The 23,271-nt window shown below is 43.9% G+C and overlaps 1 protein-coding gene across 1 annotated transcript in view; it reads right to left on the bottom strand.

Annotated features, from left to right (window-relative positions):
- Positions 1-23,271, bottom strand: part of LOC140207930 (uncharacterized) — an 82,912-nt gene that overhangs the window by 21,893 nt on the left and 37,748 nt on the right. The window contains exon 3 of the mRNA XM_072276468.1: positions 5,500-6,042. Coding sequence (XP_072132569.1) covers positions 5,500-6,042 — 543 coding nt within the window. The remainder of the gene's footprint in view (positions 1-5,499; positions 6,043-23,271) is intronic.

Below are 23,271 nucleotides of genomic sequence, written 5' to 3'. Positions count from 1 at the left end.
CAACCCGACCCCGCACAACTGCGGAGGAGCCGGTGTCACCGGTGTAGAGGAGACGCATCGGGAGCAGCGGACACAACGGGCGACCCCGGGAGATTCACAGGTGAAGGGTCGCCTCACCTGGAAGGATGTTTGGACAACGGGGAGAGTTCGGCCGTCCGGCCCTTTCACTGTGACCCCCGAACTCCACATCAAATCCGTCCAAACGAATCTGGGTGAACTTTAATGACCAATAAATATAATTCCTCTCTTTGATCAGCTGTCTGAATGATTCCCGGACTCTGAGAGGAAGGGGTATCTATGATCCACATTGTCAGGGTGTTGAGTTTACCAGGAGACAGAGACTGCAGGGACGGGAGGTTTTCTGGTCACTAATACACTGTGTGTGGACCCCGCTGGCAATTCTGGTGTTGTGACCCGAATCGAGACAAACACCACGCTGCCCACTCCACCAACAACACGGCACAGCCGGACACATAACAGGAACTTTACATCTCACAACACTGGATTCAGTGATGAAACCCGTGATTAATGTTGTTGTCCAGCTGAAATGTTAAGAAATGTCCATTCAGGTGTTTTTAAATACGAGCGCTCTCCCACAGGTGACGTCACACAGGCGCGCCCACGCGCCTGACGTCACACATGGGCATCCCACTCCGGGATCTGCCCTCACGTGCGCTGTGTCTCACGTCACCCACGCGCTGCTGTGCTCGAGCTTTATCGGTTTAACGGCTGGGCTACTAATCACGTGACCATCCCCTCCCCCCACCGCTGTCAACGGAGGAGTCAGGCACTGCGCTATTCCCATTGGTGCGAAGGGATGTCAATCATTGGTTACAACCAATCGCGGAGGCGGACCGACAGAGAGGGCGTTACCCCCGCTGATTCCGTTGCCCGCTAAACAGGCAAACTCCTCATCAGAGCGGAACAAATCCCAAAGTGAATGTCCGCTTTCTGATTTATTTCCATTTCTCTCCGAGGGAAGTTGGGGCGTTTGTGAAGCGTCTCCTGCGGCCAGAGTCTGATGTGTCGCTGAGAGGTAGGAGGAGACCGCTCGGCCCGTCGGTTTGATGCCGGTTCCCCGGGGAGGGAGAGGATGAAGACGGTGAGAGAGGGGGCGGACAGGATGTTTGTCCCGGTGGGGACAGGAGGGGCTCATCTGTGGAAATGTCTGAGCCCACGGTGGTGGCGATTCACCACATTGGGGGCAAACACCGGCAGACTGTTGCCCTGCAAGCGGGGACAGGACTGGAGTTGGGAGGGTGGGTGAGGAGAGGAGATTTCGGATAGTGGGGGTAAGATCTCGAAAGATCATTGCTAATGCCTCCACATCCCTTCAGCCACCTCTTTCAGATCTCTGGGGTGAACACCATCTGGTCCAGGTGATCTATTTACCTTCAGACCATCTCTGTTTCCCAAGAAACTTCTCCTGAGTAACGTAACTTTACACATTCTGACCACTGACATCTGGGACTTTCATATTCCTGCCAGTGTCTCCGACAGATAAGAGTGATGTACAATACTTATTCAGTTCATCTGCCATCACCTTGCACCCCCACCCCATTACTACCTCTCCAGCATCATTTCCCAGTGGTTTCCACCTCTCTTTTACACCATATGTACCTGAAGAAAAAATTGGCATCCTCTTTAATATTACTGGCTCGCTCACCTATGTATTTCATCTTTTCCTTCTTAATTACTTCAGTTGCATTCTGTTGGTTTTTAAAAGCTTCCCAATCCTCTAACTTCCCAGTAATTTTTGCTCCATGCTCTCTCTTTGGTTTTTATGTTGTTTTTTGGTTTTCTCTTATCAGCCACGGTTTTGTCACCTTACCTTTGGAATACTACTTCCTCTCTGTGATGTGTCTATCCTGTGCTTTCCGAATTGCTTCCAGAAATTCCAACCATTGCTGCTCTGTTTCATCCCTGCCCGTATTCTTCTCAAACCAGTTTGACCAATTCTGCTGTCATGCCTCTCTAGTTCACTTTATTTCACATCGGACTTTACCTTCTCCTTCTCTAATGTCAGGGTGAATTTGATCGTATTAAGATCACTTGCCCCTAAGGGTTCTTTAAACTTAAGAGACCTAATTAATTCGGGTTCATTACAACACCCAATCCAGAATAGCTGATCCCCAAGCGGGCTCAACCATGAACTGCTCTAAAAAAGCATCTTGTAGGCATTCTAGGAATTCCTCCTCTTGAGACCAACACCATCCTAATTTTCCTAATCACCTGCATGACAATCCCCCATGACTATTGTAACATTGCCCTTTTGGCTCGCACTTTCTATCTCCCATTGTAATTTGTGGCCCACATACTTACTACTGTTTGGAGGTCTCTGTACAATTCCCATCAGGGATTTTATTTTTACATTTGCTGTTCCTTAATTCTACCCACAGATTCTACACCTTCCAACCCTATGCCAGCTCTTTCTAATGATGTTATTTAATATTTTACAAACAGACCCACACAACCCCAATACCAGCTTGTTCTTTCAAGAAGCATGAAAGTATCTGGGAAACAAGAGGACCTGCAGATGCTAGAAATCTAGAGAACCACACACAAAGTGCTGGAGGAGCTCAGCATGTCAGGCAGCATCTATGGATGGGAATCATCATTTCAGGCCAAGACCCTTCATCGGGACTCTTGATACCCACGTATCTGGAATATCAACAAGGAAAATAGAAAGTAGTGCAAAATAGGGAAAACCTTTGACAAAATTTAGTTCAAAGCTTAAAAAAACCTGCCAACCAGAGCTCAATTGTTAACAAATACAACAAAGGCAATAAATACTTTCATCAAAACCAACATTGACTTTTTTAAATATAAAAATACCTTGGTCCCATTTCAATCAGTAAAATTTACAAAGATAAATAACAACCTTAGAAAAGCCTATTTACACTCAAACCCATTTAGATTAACACTACCTTGGACAGAAGGAGGAAGAGAAATAACACACATGAAAAAAAACACAACAGTCAGATAAAACTTCTATGTATATATTTTCATCAAAAATGAACAGGATTCAGCACTCCAGGTGTGTATATGCAATCGTGATAAGAAATACAGACCGGAAAACTTAAATGAGAGACCAGCTCAGAAAAATGAATCATCACTATGGAAGAAAAGATTAACCAGTGGAATGAGTATGACCCTCCATGGGAGACATCCCAACGATCTGAGCAGACGGGATGGTGACAAGGAAGCATCGAGCACCTGACTGAGAGTTGGAGACCTCTTCCCAGAAACAGAGGGAGTCCTTCCAGAAATACAGGACAAGCTGGTTAACAAAAGGGGGAAAAAAAATCAAAAATACAGGAAATACAAACAAACAAGGCAGCAAGTGTAGAAAATGCCAAGAGAAACGAGACACAATCCAACACATTCCAGGATCCTGCAGCAGTTTAACTCAATCTGATTAATTACAAAGGTACAATCAAGTGGTAAATACCATTCACCAAAATCTTGCTGTAAAATACAAACTCATGAATGCCCTTCATCACTTCATAAAGGCACCATAAATTCAAGCCTGATCCAGTTTTAGAGTCCAAATCTTACAAATTATATGATAATCAATACATTATTACAGATAAGACAACCCATAATAACCATCCGGATATAATATTACAGGATAAACAAGCAGGAACAACTTCCTCAATAGATAAAACCATTCCCAACACACACATGTTCCTCGACCAGTGGAGCACCTCACCACAGGCATTGTTTGTGTCACCAGTCAGACAAACAAATTATTTTCTCTGTCAATCAGCTTCCAAGTGTTGTTGCTCTGTCATTCGTTGCCACACCCCGCTGCTGATTCCCTTCTCCTCATCATACGTTCTTACCCCGACCATCGTCCAGAGCCCCAAACTCTGCCCTGTGCAGACCCGCCTCTGGTTTCTGACCCTGTTCTGTTGAGCATCCAACTGATGGTTTCCCATTCTGATTTCAGTCTTTAGAGGACAGTGGTATTTCCTTACAACCCTTCAGAAGCAGAGAAAATGACCCATAATGTGGGAATGAACCCTGAATAAAGAGGTTAACTCCTAATGACATTCTTCCTCAGCCCAGAGATTTGAGGGGCAAAGAACATCTCAGACAGAACTGCAGTCAGCTCGACTTGTTCAGTCTGCAGAAAATTCAAGCAAAACTTCTTCACCCACAGAGTGGTGACTGTTTGGAACCCATCCCACAGGGAGAGCGAGAGATGAACAACAGGGGTGGATTTAAAAGGACTGTCGTGGAACAGAATCACTGGCAGGGTCCAGCCGGCCTGAGTTGACTCCCTACTGTACACTAGGTGTGTCATAAATTCACTAAGTACCAGAGACAGAGTTTAAAATAGAACTGATTTATATGTCTCAGATCCAGAATATTAAACTCCAGTCCCATTAAAGTTGAATATGCAGCAGAAGAAAGTCCCCCCGTACCCAGTGACCAGGGTGCAGAACTGGGTGTGGTGACCAGCAGCAATAATTACAGAGTTCAGCACCAACAGTCACCCTCGAAATTGCATTCAGCAATGGTGATGGACAAATATCCAGCATGTAGCAGATTGAAACTTTCTCCCCAGTGTGAACCCGGCAGTGTGTCACAAGTGTAATATGCTGAATAAGCTGTAAGTTTCACTGCTAATGTAATGGACTCTCTGTAATGTTTCACTGCTGAGGTAATGGTTTCTCTGTAGCAGCAATGTTTAGGTTATGACTACAGATAACAGGATTTTGGAATGCGGGGTTATCCAGTGAGAGAAATGTTGTTCTTTCATGTGAGTCTGGAAGAGAGATTTTCCCAGTCTTTTGCCGGGGAGAAATGAGAAGACACGAATGGAGAGAGTGGGCCCTTTTTCTTTTTTTGGTTTTCTTTCCTGACCCTATAGTCAAAGTAAGAATTATAAAGCTCAATCGTATAATCACATACTCTGTACTGTTTTTGTTATTTCGGGGTACTGATTTGTAACAGGGGACACATCACGCAGCATTCAACCAAATGAGATTTCTTAAGTTTTCCCAGGCTGGGGGGCTATCACCCCCTATATTAAGCTGCTAGCCAAAACGGGATTTACACAAGGATAGATGACTGAGTGAATCCCTTCCCGCATTCACAGCAGGTGAACGGCCTCTCCCCAGTGTGAACTCAATGATGCACATTTGGTTGATTTGGCTGAGAGAATCTCTTATCAAAGTCTGAGCAGGTGAAAGGCCTCTCCCCAGTGTGAACTCTCTGATGTACCTTCACTTTAGATGACGATGTGAATCCCTTCTCACAGTCTGAGCATAAAAATGCCTCTCCCCAGTGTGAACTCGCTGGTGTACCTTCAGTTTAGATGACGAAGTGAATCCCTTCCCACAGTCTGAGCAGGCGAATGGCCACTCTCTAGTGTGAACTGACTGGTGTCTCAGTAGATCAGTTGACAAAGTGAATCTCTTCCCACACACTGAGCAGGTGAATGGCCTCTCGCCAGTGTGAAGTCGCTGATGTACCTTCAGTGGAGATGACGAAGCAAATCCCTTCCCACAGTCTGAGCAGGTGAATGGCCTCTCTCCAGTATGAACTCGCTGATGTTCCTTCAGATGAGATGACAGAGTGAATCCCTTCCCACAGTCTGAGCAGGCGAATGGCCTCTCGCCAGTGTGAAGTCGCTGATGTACCTTCAGTTGAGATGACCAAGTGAATCCCTTCCCACAATCCGAGCAGGAGAACGGCCACTCTCCAGTGTGAATTCGCTGGTGTACTATTAGGTAAGATGACCGAGTGAATCCCTTCCCACAGTCTGAGCAGGTGAATGGCCTCTCTCTGGTGTGAACTGACTGGTGTTTTAGTAGATCAGATGACATAGTGAATCTCTTCCCGCGGTCTGAGCAGGTGAATGGCCGCTCCCCGGTGTGAACTCGCTGATGTACTTTCAGGTGAGATGAGCAAGTGAATCCCTTCCCACAGTCCGAGCAGGTGAATGGCCTCTCCCCGGTGTGAACTCGCTGGTGAGCCATTAGGTCAGATGACTGAGTGAATCCCTTCCCACAGGCTGAGCAGGTGAATGGCCTCTCTCCAGTGTGACCTCGCTGATGTACCTTCAGTTGAGATGACGAAGTGAATCCCTTCCCACAGTCTGAGCAGGTGAACGGCCTCTCGCCAGTGTGAAGTCGCTGATGTACCTTCAGTTGAGATGACCAAGTGAATCCCTTCCCACAATCTGAGCAGGAGAACGGCCACTCTCCAGTGTGAATTCGCTGGTGTACCATTAGGTAAGATGACCGAGAGAATCCCTTCCCACAGTCTGAGCAGGTGAACGGCCGCTCCCCGGTGTGAATTCGCTGGTGAGCCATTAGGTCAGATGACCAAGTGAATCCTACCCCACAAATTCAGCAGATGACCAGCCTCTGGTGTCCACGGGTGGGAAGACTGACTGAATCCCTTCTCACACACAGAATAGACGAATGGCCTTTCCCAGTGTGAACTTGCTGATGTACCTTCAGTTGAAATGACCGACTGAATCCATTCCCACTGTCTGAGCAGGAAGGATGATCGAGTGAATCCCTTGCTCCACTTCTTAAATATCTGGACAGAGACAGCAAAACTGGCGTGTTGTGTTCGAGATTCCCGCAGACAAATTCCTTGTCATTTTTAACCTGTAAAAAGATTTACAAAATCCATCAATGGGTGTAGGACAACATTTCAGATGAGATCACTTGATTTGTCAAGGTGTGATCTGCCATCACACTGTTACAGTGAAGTTCAACCCAAGTTGGAGAGAGAAATCATCTTCTAACTGGGCACTGTGCTGGTATCTGGAATGACCATCAAATTCTGATGCTCTTCCTGTCTGTATAAGAATGGGGCACTTCTGCCAATCTGTGACCTGGCTCAGTTTGACTCTCTCCATTGGTATTATTCCCTGTTCCCATTGAGCTGCATGGGTGCCTGGCCCCACAGTAACTGAAACACTCTCACACAAATAGCTGGCAGTGCATTCCACGCACCCAGCACTCTCTGTGTAAAAAACTTACCCCTGACTTCCCCTCAGTATCTATTTCCAAGCTCCTTAAAACTCTGCCCCCTTGTGTTAGCCACTTCAGCCCTGGGAAGAAACCTCTGGCTATCCACACGATCAATACCCCTCATCATCTTATACACCTAAAAATGGCTTTAAACATAAACAAGGAAATTATACATTGCATTGAGGATTTGTGAGAAGTATACAAAATTATAAGGGTATAGATAGGGTAAATGCAAGCAGCTTTTTCCACTGAGGTTGGGTGGGATGACAACCAGAGGTCATGGATAAGTGGGGAAGTGAAAATTTAACGGGAACATTTGGAAAAGCTCTTTACTGATGTTTTTAAGAAGATCCAACACTCCCTCTTCCTTAAACTCCACATTGTCCAGCACACAGGCCTGTTCTAACTTGACCTCACCCTGATCAAGATCCTTTTCAATTGTAAATACTGAAGCAAAGTATTCATTTAGGACCTCCCCAACCTCCCCCACCTCCAGGCACATGTTGTCTTCTTCATCCTTGAGCAGCCCCACCTTCATTCTTGCCATCCTTCTGTTCTTCACATTCGCATAGAACGCCTTGGGGTTCTCCTTAATCCTACATGCCAAGGCCTTCTCATCATGCCCCCTTCGAGCTCTCCTAAGTCCTTAAGCTCCTTCCTGGCTACCCTATATTTCTCATAAGCCCCTCCTGCTTCCTGCTTCTTATATCTAACATATGCTTCCTTCTTCCTCTTGACGAGTTGCCTCACGTGTTTCGTCAGCCACGATTCCCTTTTCCTACCATTTTTTCCTTGTCTCAGAGGGACAAAACCTATCCTGAACCCAGCACAAGTGGTCCCTAAATTTCCTCCACATTACTTCTGTGCTTTCACCCTTGAACATCTGTTTCCAATTTACTCTCACTAGTTCCTGCCTCATCCCTTCATAGTTAGCCCTTCCCCAGTTAAGCACTTGCCCATTTTGTCTGTTTTTATCCTTTTCCATAGCTATGCTGAAGCTAAGGGAGTTGTGGTCACTCTCACCAAAATGCTCCCCCACCAAGAGGTCTACCACCTGAACAGGTTCATTACCCAGAACTAGATCCAGTATGGCCTCTCCTCTCATCAGCCAGTCCACGTACTGTGTCAGGAATCCTTCTTGAATGCACCTGACAAATTCAGCCCCACCTCTCCCCCTTGCAGTCAAGAGGTGCCAGTCAATACGAGGAAAGTTGAAATCACCCATAACTACAAATGTGCACCATTCTAAACTCTGTCTGCTTATCTGCTCCTCGGTGTCCTGAGGGCTATTTGGGGGCCATAGACTACTCCCAGCACAGTGATTGATCCCTTCCTATTTCTGACTTCCACCCACGCCGACTCAGTGGACACTCCCTCTGCAGCATCCTCCCTTTCTATAGCTGTGATACTATCCCTGACCAGTAATGCTACTCCCCCCCTTTTCTACCTCCCATCCTATTCCTTATAAAACACCTGCATCAGCCAATCCTGCCCTTCCTCCAGCCAAGTTTCAGTAACGGCCACAACGTCATCGTTCCATGTACTGATCCATGCTCCAAGTTCATCCCCTTTATTCCTAACACGCCTACTGTTGAAATAGACACACTTCAACCCCTTTAACTGGCTACATTTATGTTTTGTCCCCTGCCTGTCCTTCCTCACCAACTCATGCCATAGCATCAAATCCCCTATCACTACTGCTCTCTTCTTTTCACTCCTTCCTTTCTGAGGTAAGGGTCCGGTCTCAGTGCCAGAGACGCGACCACTACAACTTGTCCCTGGCAGGTCATCCCCATCAACAGTACCCAAACTTGGAGAAGTTCAGTACAGAAACAGGGGCCCACCTAGTCAATGGTGAAAAAACATTCAGGCTGTCTAATGTAACTACCTGCACTGGGACCTCCTTCCTGCCTTTTCTGGCATTCTGACTCCAATCCCCCCTGCAACCTGAGCTTAACCTCCCCACCCACCCCAGCACACACCAGCACCAGCAAGCCTTACCACTAGGATATTAGACCTCTGCTAGTTTTAATTCCCTAACTAACAAATCCCCTATCAACCCTTTGACATTCCTCTGCTAGGTAATCCTCCATAACTGTGTCTAAATTGGTCTACCTGTTGTTGTGTGGGATGGCCACAGGAGTACTCTGCAATGGCTATTTAACCTCATTCCCCTACCTGACTGTCACCCAGTTTCTTATGTCCTGCATTTTGGTTTAAATCACCTCTCTTCGTGACATATCTATCACCCATCCAACTCCTGGGTGATATGGAATTTATCTGCTCCTCGATGTCCCAAGGGCTATTTGGGGGCCTATAGACTACTCCCAGCACAGTGATTGATCCCTTCCTATTCCTGACTTCCAGCCACACCGACTCAGTGGACACTCCCTCTGCAGTGTCCTCCCTTTCTACAGCCGTGATACTATCCCTGACCAGTAATGCTATTTTCTACCTCCCATCCTATTCCTTATAAAACACCAGATCCAATGCCTGAAAGTGCAGGGTTTTTTTTATGTTTCAAAATATACTATATTCAAAAATAAATATATACAATAAACTATTCAATAACTTCCCATCCTTTACATACGTTTCCATTATAGTCTGTACATATCCATATTTATGGCCACCCACGTGGCACTCCAGTTCTTCACCTTACCACATCACTGTTGAGGGGTATACTCCCCGCCACCCGGCCCCTCCCACTCCCACGGGAGAAGAACTCTATACTGTGGTCCTTCCCCACCGGGCCCTTGCGGTGGCTGCACCGAGTTTCAGTGCGTCCCTCAGCACGTACTCCTGCAGCCGAGAGTGTGCCAGTCGGCAGCATTCTCCCACGGACATCTCCATGTGCTGGTAGATCATCAAGTTTCGGGCCGACCAAAGAGCGTCTTTCACCGAGTTGATGATCTGCCAGCAGCACCGGATGTTGGTCTCCGTGTGCGTCCCCGGGAACAGCCCGTAGATCAGAGAGTCCTCTGTTACGCAGCTGCTGGGGATGAAACGTGACACTAGCCCGTCCATCCTCCTCCACACCCTCTCTGCGAACTGTCACAGACTCCTCCTCACTGCAGTCCTCCCGTGGGCAGTGCGGTGCGGAGACGACGTTCCGGGCATATAGGAGGGCTCTGACTGGGAGGGTCCCTCTCACCGCCAGCCAGGCGAGGTCTTGGTGCCTGTTGGTGAGATCTGGCGATGAGGCATTTTGCCAGATGAACTGGACGGTCTGCTTAGGGAACCACACCACTGTGTCCATCACGTCCTTCTCCTGCAGTGCCTGCAGGACATTACGTGCCGACCACTGCCTGATGGCCCCGTGGTCAAAGGCGTTCTCCTGGAAGAACTTTGCTACGTAGGACAGGTATGCCAGCAACGACCAGCTGACTGGGGCATTGCGCGGGAGGGGGGCCAGACCCATCCTTCATAGCCAGGGCAACAGGTAGAGCCTGGGCACATAGTGGTACTTGGTGCCCACATACCTGGGTTCTACACACAACCTGATGCAGCCACATACGAAGCTGGCCATTAGGGTGAGGGCGACATTGGGGACGTTCTTGCCCCCATTGTCCAGGGACTTGTGCATGACAGTCCGTCTCACCTGCTCCATCTTGGATCCCCAGACGAATCTGAAGACAGCTCATGTGATTTCCGAGCTGTTGGAGCGGGGGACAGGCCACACCTGCGCCCAGTGCAGCAGCCCTGAGAGCACCTCACACCTGATGACCCGGTTCTTGCCCGTTATTGACAGGGGGCACCCTCCCCACTGTCCCAGTTTCTGTTTCACCTTGGCAGTCCGCTCCTGCCAGTTCTTGTTGCACGCCTCAGCCCCTCCGAACCAGATCCCCAACCCCTTCACGTGGTCGGACCTGATGGTGAAGGGGACGCTGGATCGGTTGGGCCAGTTGCCGAAGAGCATGGCTTTGCTCTTCGTGCAGTTGACCCTGGCCCCCGACGCTAGCTCGAACTGTTCGCAGGTGCCAATCAACCTGTGAACTGACCTCGGATCAGAGCAGAAGACGGTGACATCGTCCATGCACAGGGAGGTTCTCACTTGGGTCCCTCCACTGCCTCGCAGCGTCACCCCTCTTATGCCCCCATCCCTTCTGATGGCTTCCGCAAAGGGTTCTATGCAGCAGACAAACAAGACAGGGGAAAGGGGACAGCCCTGCCTGACTCCCGACCTGATGGGGAAGCTGTTTGTTTCCCACCCATTGACCTGGACTGCACTACGGATGTCTGTGCAGAGCAGTCTAATCCAATTCCGGATTCCCTCCCCAAATCCCATTTTGGAAAGCACGTCCGCCATGTATGTGTGTGATATCCTGTTGAAGGCTTTCTCCTGGTCCAAGTTGACCAGGCAGGTGTCCACCCCCCTGTCCTGCACGTAGGCGATGGTGTCCCTCAGCAGTGCGAGGCTGTCTGAGATCTTCCTGCCCAGTACAGCACAGGTTTGGTCCGGGTGAATCACCTGTCCTAGAGCAGACTCGACCCTGTTGGCAATAGCCTTGGACAGGATCTTGTAGCCCACATTCAGGAGAGAGATGGGTCTCCAATTTCTAATGTCCTCCCTTTCCCCGTTCTGCTTGCAGATGAGGGTGATGATGCCCTTCCTCATGGACTCAGACATACTGCCGGCCAGAAGCATAGCGTTGTACACTTCCAGCAGGTCTGGGCCCATCCAGTTCCACAGAGCCGAGTACAACTCAGCCGGTAAGCCGTCGCTTCCGGGAGTCTTACCCGACCCGAAGGAACGGATGGAGCCTGTCAGCTCGTCCAGGGTCAGTGGCCGATCCAGACTCTCCTGCTTGCCGTCGTCTAAGACCTGCGTGATAGACGACAGGAAGTTACGGGAGGCTGTGGATTCTGTGGGGTGGGTATGTCGAAGCTGCAGCTGGATGCACATCTTGCAGGTGAGGGCATCAGGGACACTGGAGGTCTCCCCACCTTCCCACCAATGTCCTCTCTAATTTGTAATGACCAGTGTGCCAAAAAATCTTGTGCTGTGCAATTTTTACCCAGTGACAACAACATGTGCACACTGAACTTTAAATAGAGAGGGATTTATTTTAACAGCTAGCAAATCACTATTAATAAGAACTTTGATATCCTCTGGGTTTCATCAAGTTAATCTGCATTCTCACACAATCTGTGTTGCAGACCTGTAGAGGGTTATGAAGGATTTTCTCACTCCAGCTTTTGCACACTGTCCATATCTGATTTGCTTGCTAAATGACACTTTAAAAAGTCAGATTTCCAAATATCACTCCACTTCTTCCCACTTGTAAATTCTCCAGCAACTTTTGCATCGTCACAATACACACAGGTAACACCAGTTTCTGTATTGTACATAAATATTTCCCCTGAACCCTCCCCCAGGTGACTGACGGCCAATGAATATGAAGGGAAGGGCAGTGGTCTGTCTCATTGCAGTCTGGCACTTGTTGCCCAGGACAAAAGTGTTTGATATCATTATGTACCCAGAGGGAATGGGTCAAAACATGTCCCCACGGGTAGAAAGGTCCAGAACAAGAGGGAGTAGAACAAGCAACACACACAAAATGCTGGAGGAACTCAGCAGGCCAGACAGCATTATGGAAAAGAGTACTAATGCTGAGTTCCTCCAGCATTTTGTGTGTGTTGCTTGGATTTTCAACATCTGCAGGTTATCTCTTGTTTGTGATTGGAGGTAGAAACATAGAAAATAGGTGCAGGAGTAGGCCATTCGGCCCTTCGAGCCTGCACCGCCATTCAGTATGATCATGGCTGATCATCCAACTCAGAACCCCTCCCCAGCCTTCCCTCCATACCCCCTGACCCCCGTAGCCACAAGGGCCATATCTAACTCCCTCTTAAATACAGCCAATGAACTGGCCTCAACTGTTTCCTGTGGCAGAGAATTTCACAGAACAAAGGTGATTTTCTCAGCTGGTGATGTAAAAGATTTTGTTCCCTTTCTCCGAGTTCCCAATCCTTGCATTTAGATAGCTGGAGCTCAGCTCTGTCTGAGAGATCCATCGGTTCCCATTCCCTCATCAGCCGGAAGCTCCCCTGGGTCCGTGCACGGATCGTGGGGCTGAGAGAGAGGGAAGAGAGCAGGACTGTCCCGGGATTACGGGTCACGGTGTCCGGAGCTCACAGCAATTGTCCCGAATTCGGTGTTGAAAATTCCTACCCGCAGCCGGGGAATATCTCTTACCTGGAGCTGATTTCGCGAGAGGCCTTTTATGTACTGCGCGCATGCGCGATATTCGGGAACAGCCGCAACCCTGACGCCTGCGCATTCGATCGGTGCTTCAGCGAACATTGCTGCGCAGAGCTTTCCGGGTAATCACGGAGCCATTAAAAGTTTCTGCAAGCACCGGTTCCATGTCCATACCTCAGGTTTTCTTTTGTGTAGAAAACTCAGCAGCTCCCATAAACGATGCACTTAATATCAGCAAACTTTCCGCGTGTCTAATGCCAAAGTAGAACTATCATGTTTGCTGTTGTGTGCTGGGGCAGTAGGGTGAGCGTAGCAGACACCAACAGAATCAACAAACTCATCCGAAAGGCCAGTGATGTTGTGGGGATGGAACTGGACTCTCTCACGGTGGTGTCTGAAAAGAGGATGCTGTCTGAGTTGCATGCCATCTTGGACAATGTCTCCCATCCACTACATAATGTACTGGGTCGGCACAGGAGTAGATTCAGCCAGAGACTCATTCCACCGAGATGCAGCACAGAGTGTCATAGGAAGTTATTCCTGCCTGTGGCCATCAAACTTTACAACTCCTCCCTTGGAGGGTCAGACACCCTGAGCCAATAGGCTGGTCCTGGACTAATTTCATAATTTACTGGCATAATTTACATATTACTATCTAACTATTTATGGTTCTATTACTATTTATTATTTATGGTGCAACTGTAAGGAAAACCAGTTTCCCCCAGGATCAATAAAGTATGACTATGAACCTTGTTACAATTGTAGATATATAGCACAAGAGATTCTGCAGTTTCTGGAAATGTAGACACATGCACACAAAATGCTGGAAGAACTCTGCAGTTCAAGCAGCAAATAAGCAGAGGAGTACACCGTCTAGGCATGCTGGAGGGGCTCGGCCTAAACATTGTCTATTTATTCCTCTCCACAATTGCAGCCTGATCTGTTGATTTCCTCCAGTATTTTGCAGAAATTACGCACTTTTTTTTTCAATCAAACAGTTACAGAATGTTTCTGATCTTTCATTTTAGCCACATCCTGCTGGTCTGATTCCTTTTCCTCCTCCTCCTTGTAAACTCTAGTTCCCATCCCTTTCTGGAGCCCCAAAGCCCCGATTCAAGCTGGTAACTCTTTGGTTTCTGACTCTACAGCATTGAAGATTCACTTGCTCGTCTGCTGTCAGACTTTAGAGACGCATTGCAGCTGTCTGAGGCACAGTCCTTTGAATGAGTGAAAATGACACAAAACGTTGAAAAGGGCAGGAAAGAAGGAGCTTAACCACCTTAGACCAGAGCCCTGAAGAATGTTAAAACCACAGTGAACTCATCGCTTTATTCAACCTGGAGAGATGCCTGCAAGAAATTCTTTCTTTTCAAATCTTTTTATTGTTATATTATGCAAAAGAAATAACATGAGCACATTGAAGTAACAACACTTACAATGCCTCAAAAAAGACATTATCTTATAGATTGAAAAAAATTGTGATAAACAAAAAAAACCTTCTAAGCAGAAGAATTGAGAAAAAATAAGAACCCATTAGGTGTACAACCCCGGAGTCATGTGTCATACAAAAAGCTCCAAAAAATAAACATCAAACCACCAGCAAGAAAAGAAAATATACTAAAAAATTTACAATTAGATCGTGGAAAAAAATCTATCAATTAGCTCAAATGATAATAACAAGCAAACGAGCCCCACCTTTTCTCAAAATCAAATAAAGGTTCAAAGGTTCGACTTCTAATTTTCTCCAAACTAAGACATAGCATCACTTGAGAGAACCATTGTGACAAAGTGGGAGCTGATGTATCCTTCCACTTCAACAAAATGACCCTCCAAGCTATCAATGTAACAAATGCAATAACATGATGGTCAGACATAGAGATATCACGGATATTTTGAGGAATTATTCCAGAAAGCACAGTTAATTTATTAGGCTGTAGATTGATTTTAAGTGCTTTAGAAGTTGTTGAAAAAAACGATTTCCAGAACTGTTCCAACATAGAACAAGACCAAAACATATGTGCCAGTGTAGCTATCTCAGTTTTACATCTATTTCAATGACTATCAACATTAGAAAATATTTTAGAAAGTCTCTCCTTCGTCAAATGATAACGATGTACAATTTTAAATTGAATCAATGAATGGCTAGCACAAATTGAAGAAGTGTTAACCAACTTCAAAATCCGCATCCAATCCTCCGTCGTAAAAGCCAAATTGAGTTTCTTTTCCCAATCCTGTTTAATATTAGATAAAGGACGCTTATCCCATTGTAATAATAAATTATAGAACTCTTGATCGAAGGATTCATACTCATAATAGTACCTAACAGGTCAGCCTCCAATATTTAAGGAAAATTACTTAAATATTTTTGTAAAAAATGTCTAACTTGAAGGTATTGCAGAAAGTGTGAGTATAAAAGAGTATATTTATCAATTAATTGTTCAAAAGACATCAATATATCTTCTTTAAATCCAAAAAAGAATTAATACCTTTATTTTCCCAAAGTAAAAAAAAAATGGATCACTCAAAGAAGGCTTAAAAAAGTAATTTCGATAAATTAAATTACAAAGTTTATTTTTTTTTTAAGATTAAAAAAATTGCAGAACTGGAGCCAGATTCATAAAGGATACTTAATCACAGGATATAGTTTTAAATGAACAACTTTAGCTAATTGCATAGGTAAAGCAGCTCCCAATAACGAGGTTAAATAAAACTGTTTTACAACTTTCATTTCCAGGTCTACCTCTTATCAACCCAATATAACCAAAAAGACATGTATCGCACATTAACAGCCCAATAATACATTCTTAGATTAGGCAAAGCAAGACCTCCATCCTTTTTCAATTTCTGTAAGTGACACTTACTAATTCTTGTTCTTTTATTATTCCAAATAAAAGATAAAATAATAAAGTTAATCTGATCAAAAAACTTCCTAGTCAAAAAAAGGAATATTCTGAAATAAATATAAAATTTTTTGTAAAATCTTCATTTTAACTATATGAATATGACAAACAAGTGAAAATGTAAGTGGACTCCATCTACTAAATAAATACTTCATAGAATCTACTAAAGGAACAAAATTGGCTTTATAAAGATCCTTATATTTTTTAATAATTATAATACCTAAATATCTAAAAGAATCTGTGATTTTAAACGGAGTATTATCATACATAGAGACAGAATCATTTAAAGGAAACAATTCACTTTTACTAAAATTTATTTTATATCCTCAAAAACCTCCAAATTCATTAAATAATTTTAGCAAGGCAGGAATAGATTCATTAGGATTAGATATATAAACCTGTAAAGCATCAACGTAAAGAGAGACCTTATGCATGGTCTCATTCACAAAAAAATCCATGGATATTTTTAGCCTCACGAAGAGCAATAGCAAGGGGTTCTAATATTAAATTAAACAACAAAGGACTTAATGAACAGTCCTGCCTTGTCCCCCGTGAAAGCTGAAAAAAAGGAGACCTACAATTGTTAGTGACAACAATAGCAATAGGGGCTTTATATATCATATAATCTAATTATTAAAATTAGCACCAAAACTAAATTTCTCTAAAACATTGAATAAATATATCCATTCGACTCGGTCGAACGCTTTTTCAGCATCCAAAAATACAACGCACTGTGGAGTTTTAAAAGAGGATGAATATATAATGTTAATTAGTCTCCGAACATTTGAAAAAGAATAGCGATCCTTTATAAAGCCTATTTGATCTTTAAAAATAATTTTACTCAAAATATTCTCCAACCGATTGGCCATTGTCTTTGACAGAATCTTAGCGTCGACACTTAGTAACGAAATAGGTCTATATGAAGCACAGTCAGTGGGATCTTTATCTTTTTGAAGAATTAAAGAAATAGAAGCCTCATAAAAAGTAGAGGGTAAGTCACCTTTCACAAAAGAATCCTTAAACATTTCCAACATATAGGGAGAAAGCAACTTTCCCAATGTTTTATAAAGTTCTACAGGATAGCCATCAAGTCCTGGGGACTTACCAGACTGCATTGAAAAAATAGCTTTATGAATTCCGGCTTCAGTGATTTGAGCATCAAGAATTTTTTGATCCTCAGCCGAGAATTTAGGAAAAAACAATCTTTCGTAAAAAAAACATTCATTTCAGAGGTATCTACCGGACATTGACATTTATAAAGTTCAGCATAAAAATCTTGAAAAATCTTATTAATTTCTTCATATTTCTGAGCCAAGGTACCATCTTTCCTACGAATTTTCATGATTTGCCTTTTGGCTGCAGCCATTTTTAATTGAGATGCAAGCAGTTTATTATTTTTATCTCCAAACATATCAAATTGGCTCTTTAACTTAAGCAAATATCCTTCAATGGGATGAGTTAATAACAGGTTATATTGTGATTGAAGTTCCAACCTTTGTTTAAATAAATCAGTATTGGGGGAAATTGCTTAGATATTATTTAAATCTTTAATTTGTTTTGAAATTCTATCTAATTCTGTTTTCATCTGTTTTTTTTATGTTTAGCTGAATAAGAAATGATCTGACCACGTAAAAATGCTTTAAATGTATCCCATATAATTAATTTAGACATACCCCCATATCATTAAAAAGAAAAAAAAATATTTTATCTGGGTTTCAATGAAACTGACAAAGTCGGAGTTTTGCAATAATGTCTGAGACGTGCGCCAGGGTGGGCGGGCAAGAGTGACATCATCAAATTCAAAAGACAAACTCAGAGGCGCATGATCAGATATAGCAATAGCGTCATATTCGCAAGTTTTAACACTCGGCAAGAAGATATTGTTTATTTTTTATAAACAATTGAGAAGAAAGAATATTTTCTGTTATCGGAATGGAGATACCTCCGCAATGCAATCAACCCAAAATCAATCAAAAAGAAATTAATAAATGAAGCGGATAGATTTGGAAGTTGCTGATGTTTTAGCTCTTATCAATCATAGGATTTAAGCAGCAGTTAAAATCTCCACCCATTATTAGCATATATTCATTTGAATCAGGCAGTAAAGCTAATACCTTTTTAAAAAAAGGATCATCTAAGTTAAGACCATACAAATTAACCAAAACAACTTTTCTGTTACAGATCGTTCCTTTAACAATTAAAAATCTACCATTAGAATCTGATTCAACATCCTCTTGAATAAATACATTAGGTTTAATGAAAATAGACACGCCTTTTGTTTTTCTCTGAGAAGTAGAGTGGAATTGCAAACCATTCCACCATCCAAAAAATCTATTTTGAAATCCCGCCCTGATATGTGTCTCTTGAGCAAAAATTTTATCAGGTTGGAATCGGTTAGTAATTTTAACTGTCTTTTTTCGTTTAATAGGATGATTCCAACCACGTACATTCCAACTTAATATATTAATCCGTTTAAATACCATGCTATAATTTTATTCTACTTTGTACATGCGCAGAGCACACACCAATAATGGATGATCAAAAATGGCGGTGATGAAAAATACAACCACATAAAAAACACGCATGCTCTGGAACCGCCCAATGGGAAAAAACTACTAACTCTAAACCCACCCACTCACACCCAGAAGCCCGAAAAAGGCAAGCGATCTGCATTACCGTTCAAAGCTACTGACCACTCTGTCTGTGTTTTCTTTCCCTCCCCCCAGTTAGTAAAAAAGTAGAGTGACTTTGTAAAAAAAACAATAAAGTCTCAGCAAAGAAAGGTTTTTACATTCCATCAACTAATAAACAAGAAAGAACCAAAATAATGTTATCTCTTAGCGAGAAAAAACAGCACCATCTTTAAGTTTAATATTAATTCCCTAAAAAAGCTTTCAATTCAATTGTAAAATGTTATAATAAAGCAGAAGGAAAATTAATAGTGTATTTTACCCAGCTGAATTTTTAAAAAAAGACTGATTAATAATATCATAAGTAATTAAACCCTCCCAAATATATATAAAGCCTTATTAGTAGGAAATAAAACTACCGATTAGCTGATTAAAAAAAGAAACAAACCAAATATTACATTAAAGGAAAAAATCCCCTTATCTTCTTCTCACAGTCAAATGCTCAGATGATCATTTAGACAGTCATACTTGAGCCGTAAATCTTCTTTCCAAAGGAAAACCAACAATATGCAATAATGAACAACTCTCCTTGTCTTCTTTAATTTGTCTCGCAACAAAATATACAAATGAACTTCATAAATCTTCTTTCCAAAATGCGAATAATATACAGATAGCCAAACAGCTTTTCAGATAGTTCATTCAGCAGCGGCGTCAGTAACTGCGGCGGGTATAGCCTGAACAAAGTCCCGTGCAGCTTTTGGATTAAAAAAAGTACGAGGAGGAGAATTAGCAGGAAAAACTTTAATTCTTGTCTGATACCTCAGAGAGGGAAAGAGTTTTTTTTATCATATGTCTGCTTCATTACCAGTGCAAATTTTGATCTTTGCTCCATTATCTCTCTTGGGTAATCTTCGTAAAAGCGGAGATCAGTTTCCATAAATCTAAAAACTCTCTGTTTTCTTGCCTATCGCATTATTTGATCTTTAATTTTAAAGTGATGAAAGCAAACCAGAACAGATCTTGGTTTATGAGAATCCTTCAATTTCGAAGTAAATGCCTTGTGTGCCCTTTCTATAGCAGGCGGCTTTGTTAGAATGGTAGGAAATAAAGTGTGGAAAAGCTTACCAAAGTAAGTCGTAAATCTCCATCTTCAGCTCCTTCCTGCAGCCCAACAGTTCGTATATTCTTTCGGCGAGCCCTAGTTTCCAGGTCTATAATCTTATTTTGATATCTTTCCAAACGAGTTGTAGCTTCAGGCAACTTTTGCTTAGTTATCTTCAATTCCTCTTCATGTGTAATAACTTGAGTTTCCAGGTCTTTAAGATTTCCCAGAAATGGCTTCATTTCATTACTATTCTTTTCCAGCTGGTCTTTAAATGATCCATTCTGATTCTTAATTGAATTCAGTGTCCGAACGATATCTTCAGCCCACGATGGCATTTCATCAGATCTTTGCTTTTGCACCTTTCCTTTCCCATTACCTTTATCACTAGGTTCAGGTAAATTCTTCCCACTTCTTGTAGACATAGACATATTGTTTCCCCCTCAAGAATCAGCAAATAAAAAATTTTAAATTCAAAGTTTAAACTAGGGAGAGAGAAAGAAAACTAAGAGCAGCACAAAATTACTGCTGCTCCATTTGCAGACAGGGGCGGTCATCACCTGCAGGAAATTCATGCAGGTGTACAGGATGATGAGAAGCATTGCTCGTGTGGAGAGGCTTTTCCCCAGGGCTGAAACGCCTAACACGAGGGTGCATAGGTTGAAGCTCCTTGGTAGTCGGTACAGAGGAGATGTCAGAGCTAAGTTTTTACACAAAGAGTGGTGTGTGTGTGGAAAGCACAGCCAGCGATGGTGGTAGAGGTGGATACAATAGGGTCTTTTAAGAGACTCTTAGATAGATACATGGAGGTTAGGAAAATAGAGGGTTATGCGGTAGGGTAATTCTAGAGTCTTTTAAGAGGCTCTTAGATAGGTACATAGAGATTAGGAAAATAGAGGGTTATGCGGTAGGGTAATTCTAGACAGTTTCTAGAGCAAGTTACATGGTCGTCACAACACTGTGGGCCGAAGGGCCTGTAACGTGCTGTAGATTTCTGTGATTCTATGAAATTCAAGGGAAATCTCCTGTCCCACGGAGTGGTGACTAGCTGCAACCTGTCATCACAGGAAGAGTGAGAGGGGAGCGGCAGGGATAGATTTTGATATACTGATATGGAACAGAAATATGGGCAGGGACCAGATGGGCCGAGTGGCCTCTCTAGTGTACATTGTGAATGTGGTAAAGACAGTAAGTACCTGAGACACGGGATTTGATACAGAACTGATTTATCTTTCACAGATCTACAATATTAAACGCCAGTGTAGTTTAAGGCTAACATCAGCAGAACAGACTCCTCCAATGCTCAGTGACCAGGGTCCAGTCCTGGGTGCGATGAGCAGCCGCAAGAACTGCAGAATCTGACAGTAACAGTCCCTCATGAACCTGCAGCTGCCTTCAGTCACCAGATCTATACGTTGCAACAGTACAGTGACCTGATATGCGACAAAACAATAACTGTAACAAAGCATTATGGCTGCAGAGAAAGTGCAGTGCAGATAGACATATGGTGTAGGGTCACGTCGAGTAACATTGTACGGTCGAGTCCATTTTATCATTCATTCGGCTTATAACCGCAGACAGGAGGCCGTCCTTAAGCCTGGTGATACGCGCTTTAAGGCTTTTGTATCCCTTCCCCGATGGGGGAGCGGGTTTGCAGCAAGAATGTCCGGGTTGTGAGGATCTTTGTGTACACGACCTGCTTTTCCGATGCAGGGGAAGTGCAGGAAGAGTCCATGGAGGGGAGGCCTGTTTCTCTGATGTTCTCTGCTCTCCAAAGTTCTCTGCAGTTCCTTGCAGTCATGGGCAGAGCAGTAGCCATACGAAGGCGTGAAGTATCGACAAGAAGCTCAGAGACCTCGGTCTTCACCCTGCCTCGTGTAGCTGGATCCTGGACTTCCTGTCAGATCACCGGCAGGTGGTAAGAGTGGGCTCCCTCACCTCTGTCTCTCTGACCCCCAGCACTCATACCCCACAGGGTTGTCTCCTTGGCTCCCTCCTTTACTCTCTGTGCACCCATGACTTGTGTCCCCACCCACAGCTCCAATCTGCTAATTACATTTGCTGATGACACTACACTGATTGGCCTAATCTCAAATAATAACGAGGCAGCCTACAGAGAAGAAATCATCACCCCGACTCAGTGGTGTCAAGAAAACAACCTCTCCCTCGTGGTGACAAAAACAAAGGAGCTGGTTGTGGACTGGAGATAGGGACCAAAATTCAACATTTCGAAGTCTGTTATTGACACAAAATGCACATTTTAATATTGATTGTAACACATTGTATTTTATATATTGTTAATAACATTAAACATATTTATAGATTGTTCCTGGCAGACAACCGTATAATTTGTGTTCCGTGTGTTATCTGAATGTACTTGCCTGCGATGCTGCCACAAGTCAGTGTTTCTCTGTACCTGTACCTTCCCGTACTTGTGCACTTGGCAATAAATTCAACAGGACCTGAGAAATCTCAGTGAGATTTGATTAGTGATGATCATCTTGGCAGCTCGGTAGGTCGAATGTATGAGACGGTACACTGTTAAATGCAAAACCCTGAACAGTGTTGATGATCAGAGGGATCTTAGACTCCAATTTCAATGCTCCCTGAAAGAGACTGCACAGATTGATCGGGTGGTTATGAAGGCAAATGGCGTGGTTGTCTTTATTAGTTGAAGCACTGAGTTGAAAAGTCGGGAAGTTGTGTTGCGGATGTTGCGAGCCTGCGGTCGGACTGTGACTGTGTCTTTAAGAGCGCCGGAGTGAGGAGGCGGGACTATGACGTCAGTCACAGGCTGACGGCGCTAACTGTGGATTTAACCATGAGCGAGTGAGTGAGTGAGAGAGAGAGAGAGAGAGAGAGAGAGAGATAGATAGAGATAGAGAGAGAGAGAGAGAGAGAGAGAGAGAGAGAGAGAGAGAGAGAGAGAGAGAGACAGAGACAGAGACAGACACTGGAAAAGCTGATAGCTTCAGTTTGTCACAGCTGAGGCTTGGAACTCTCCTATGCCCACAAGAGTGGGTTGATCATCGGTAAACGGAACCACAACGAATGTGTGTGGCTGTCACTTCATAATATCCATTGGAGTGGATTTTAGAATATCTTGAGGGACCGCTTGTGTTAACCCGTGCCTGGGTATGTTGTGTGGTAACCGCTGGAAAACGGTATTCCTGTGACAGGTCACTTTCGCTGATAACTTGTATATGTACGGATTCAACGGATAAGAACTTCGACGACGGTTATTTTGATGTAATGGTCTTTTCTCTACGTTTCACCCTGGATTACAAATATCTCTCTCCCATCATTTATTCCGTGGATTACTGAACTTTCCTACTTTACCGTCTCAAGACTCAAAGGTTTGTTCCCTCAGGCTCGATAGTTTGGGAGTTATATTTACACATATATACACATAACACTGTTAACTTTCATTTATTTCGTT

This window comes from Mobula birostris, chromosome 13 (genome assembly GCF_030028105.1).
Source record: "Mobula birostris isolate sMobBir1 chromosome 13, sMobBir1.hap1, whole genome shotgun sequence".
Classification (NCBI taxonomy): Eukaryota; Metazoa; Chordata; class Chondrichthyes; order Myliobatiformes; family Myliobatidae; genus Mobula; species Mobula birostris.
This window is presented reverse-complemented; position numbering and strand designations above follow the sequence as displayed.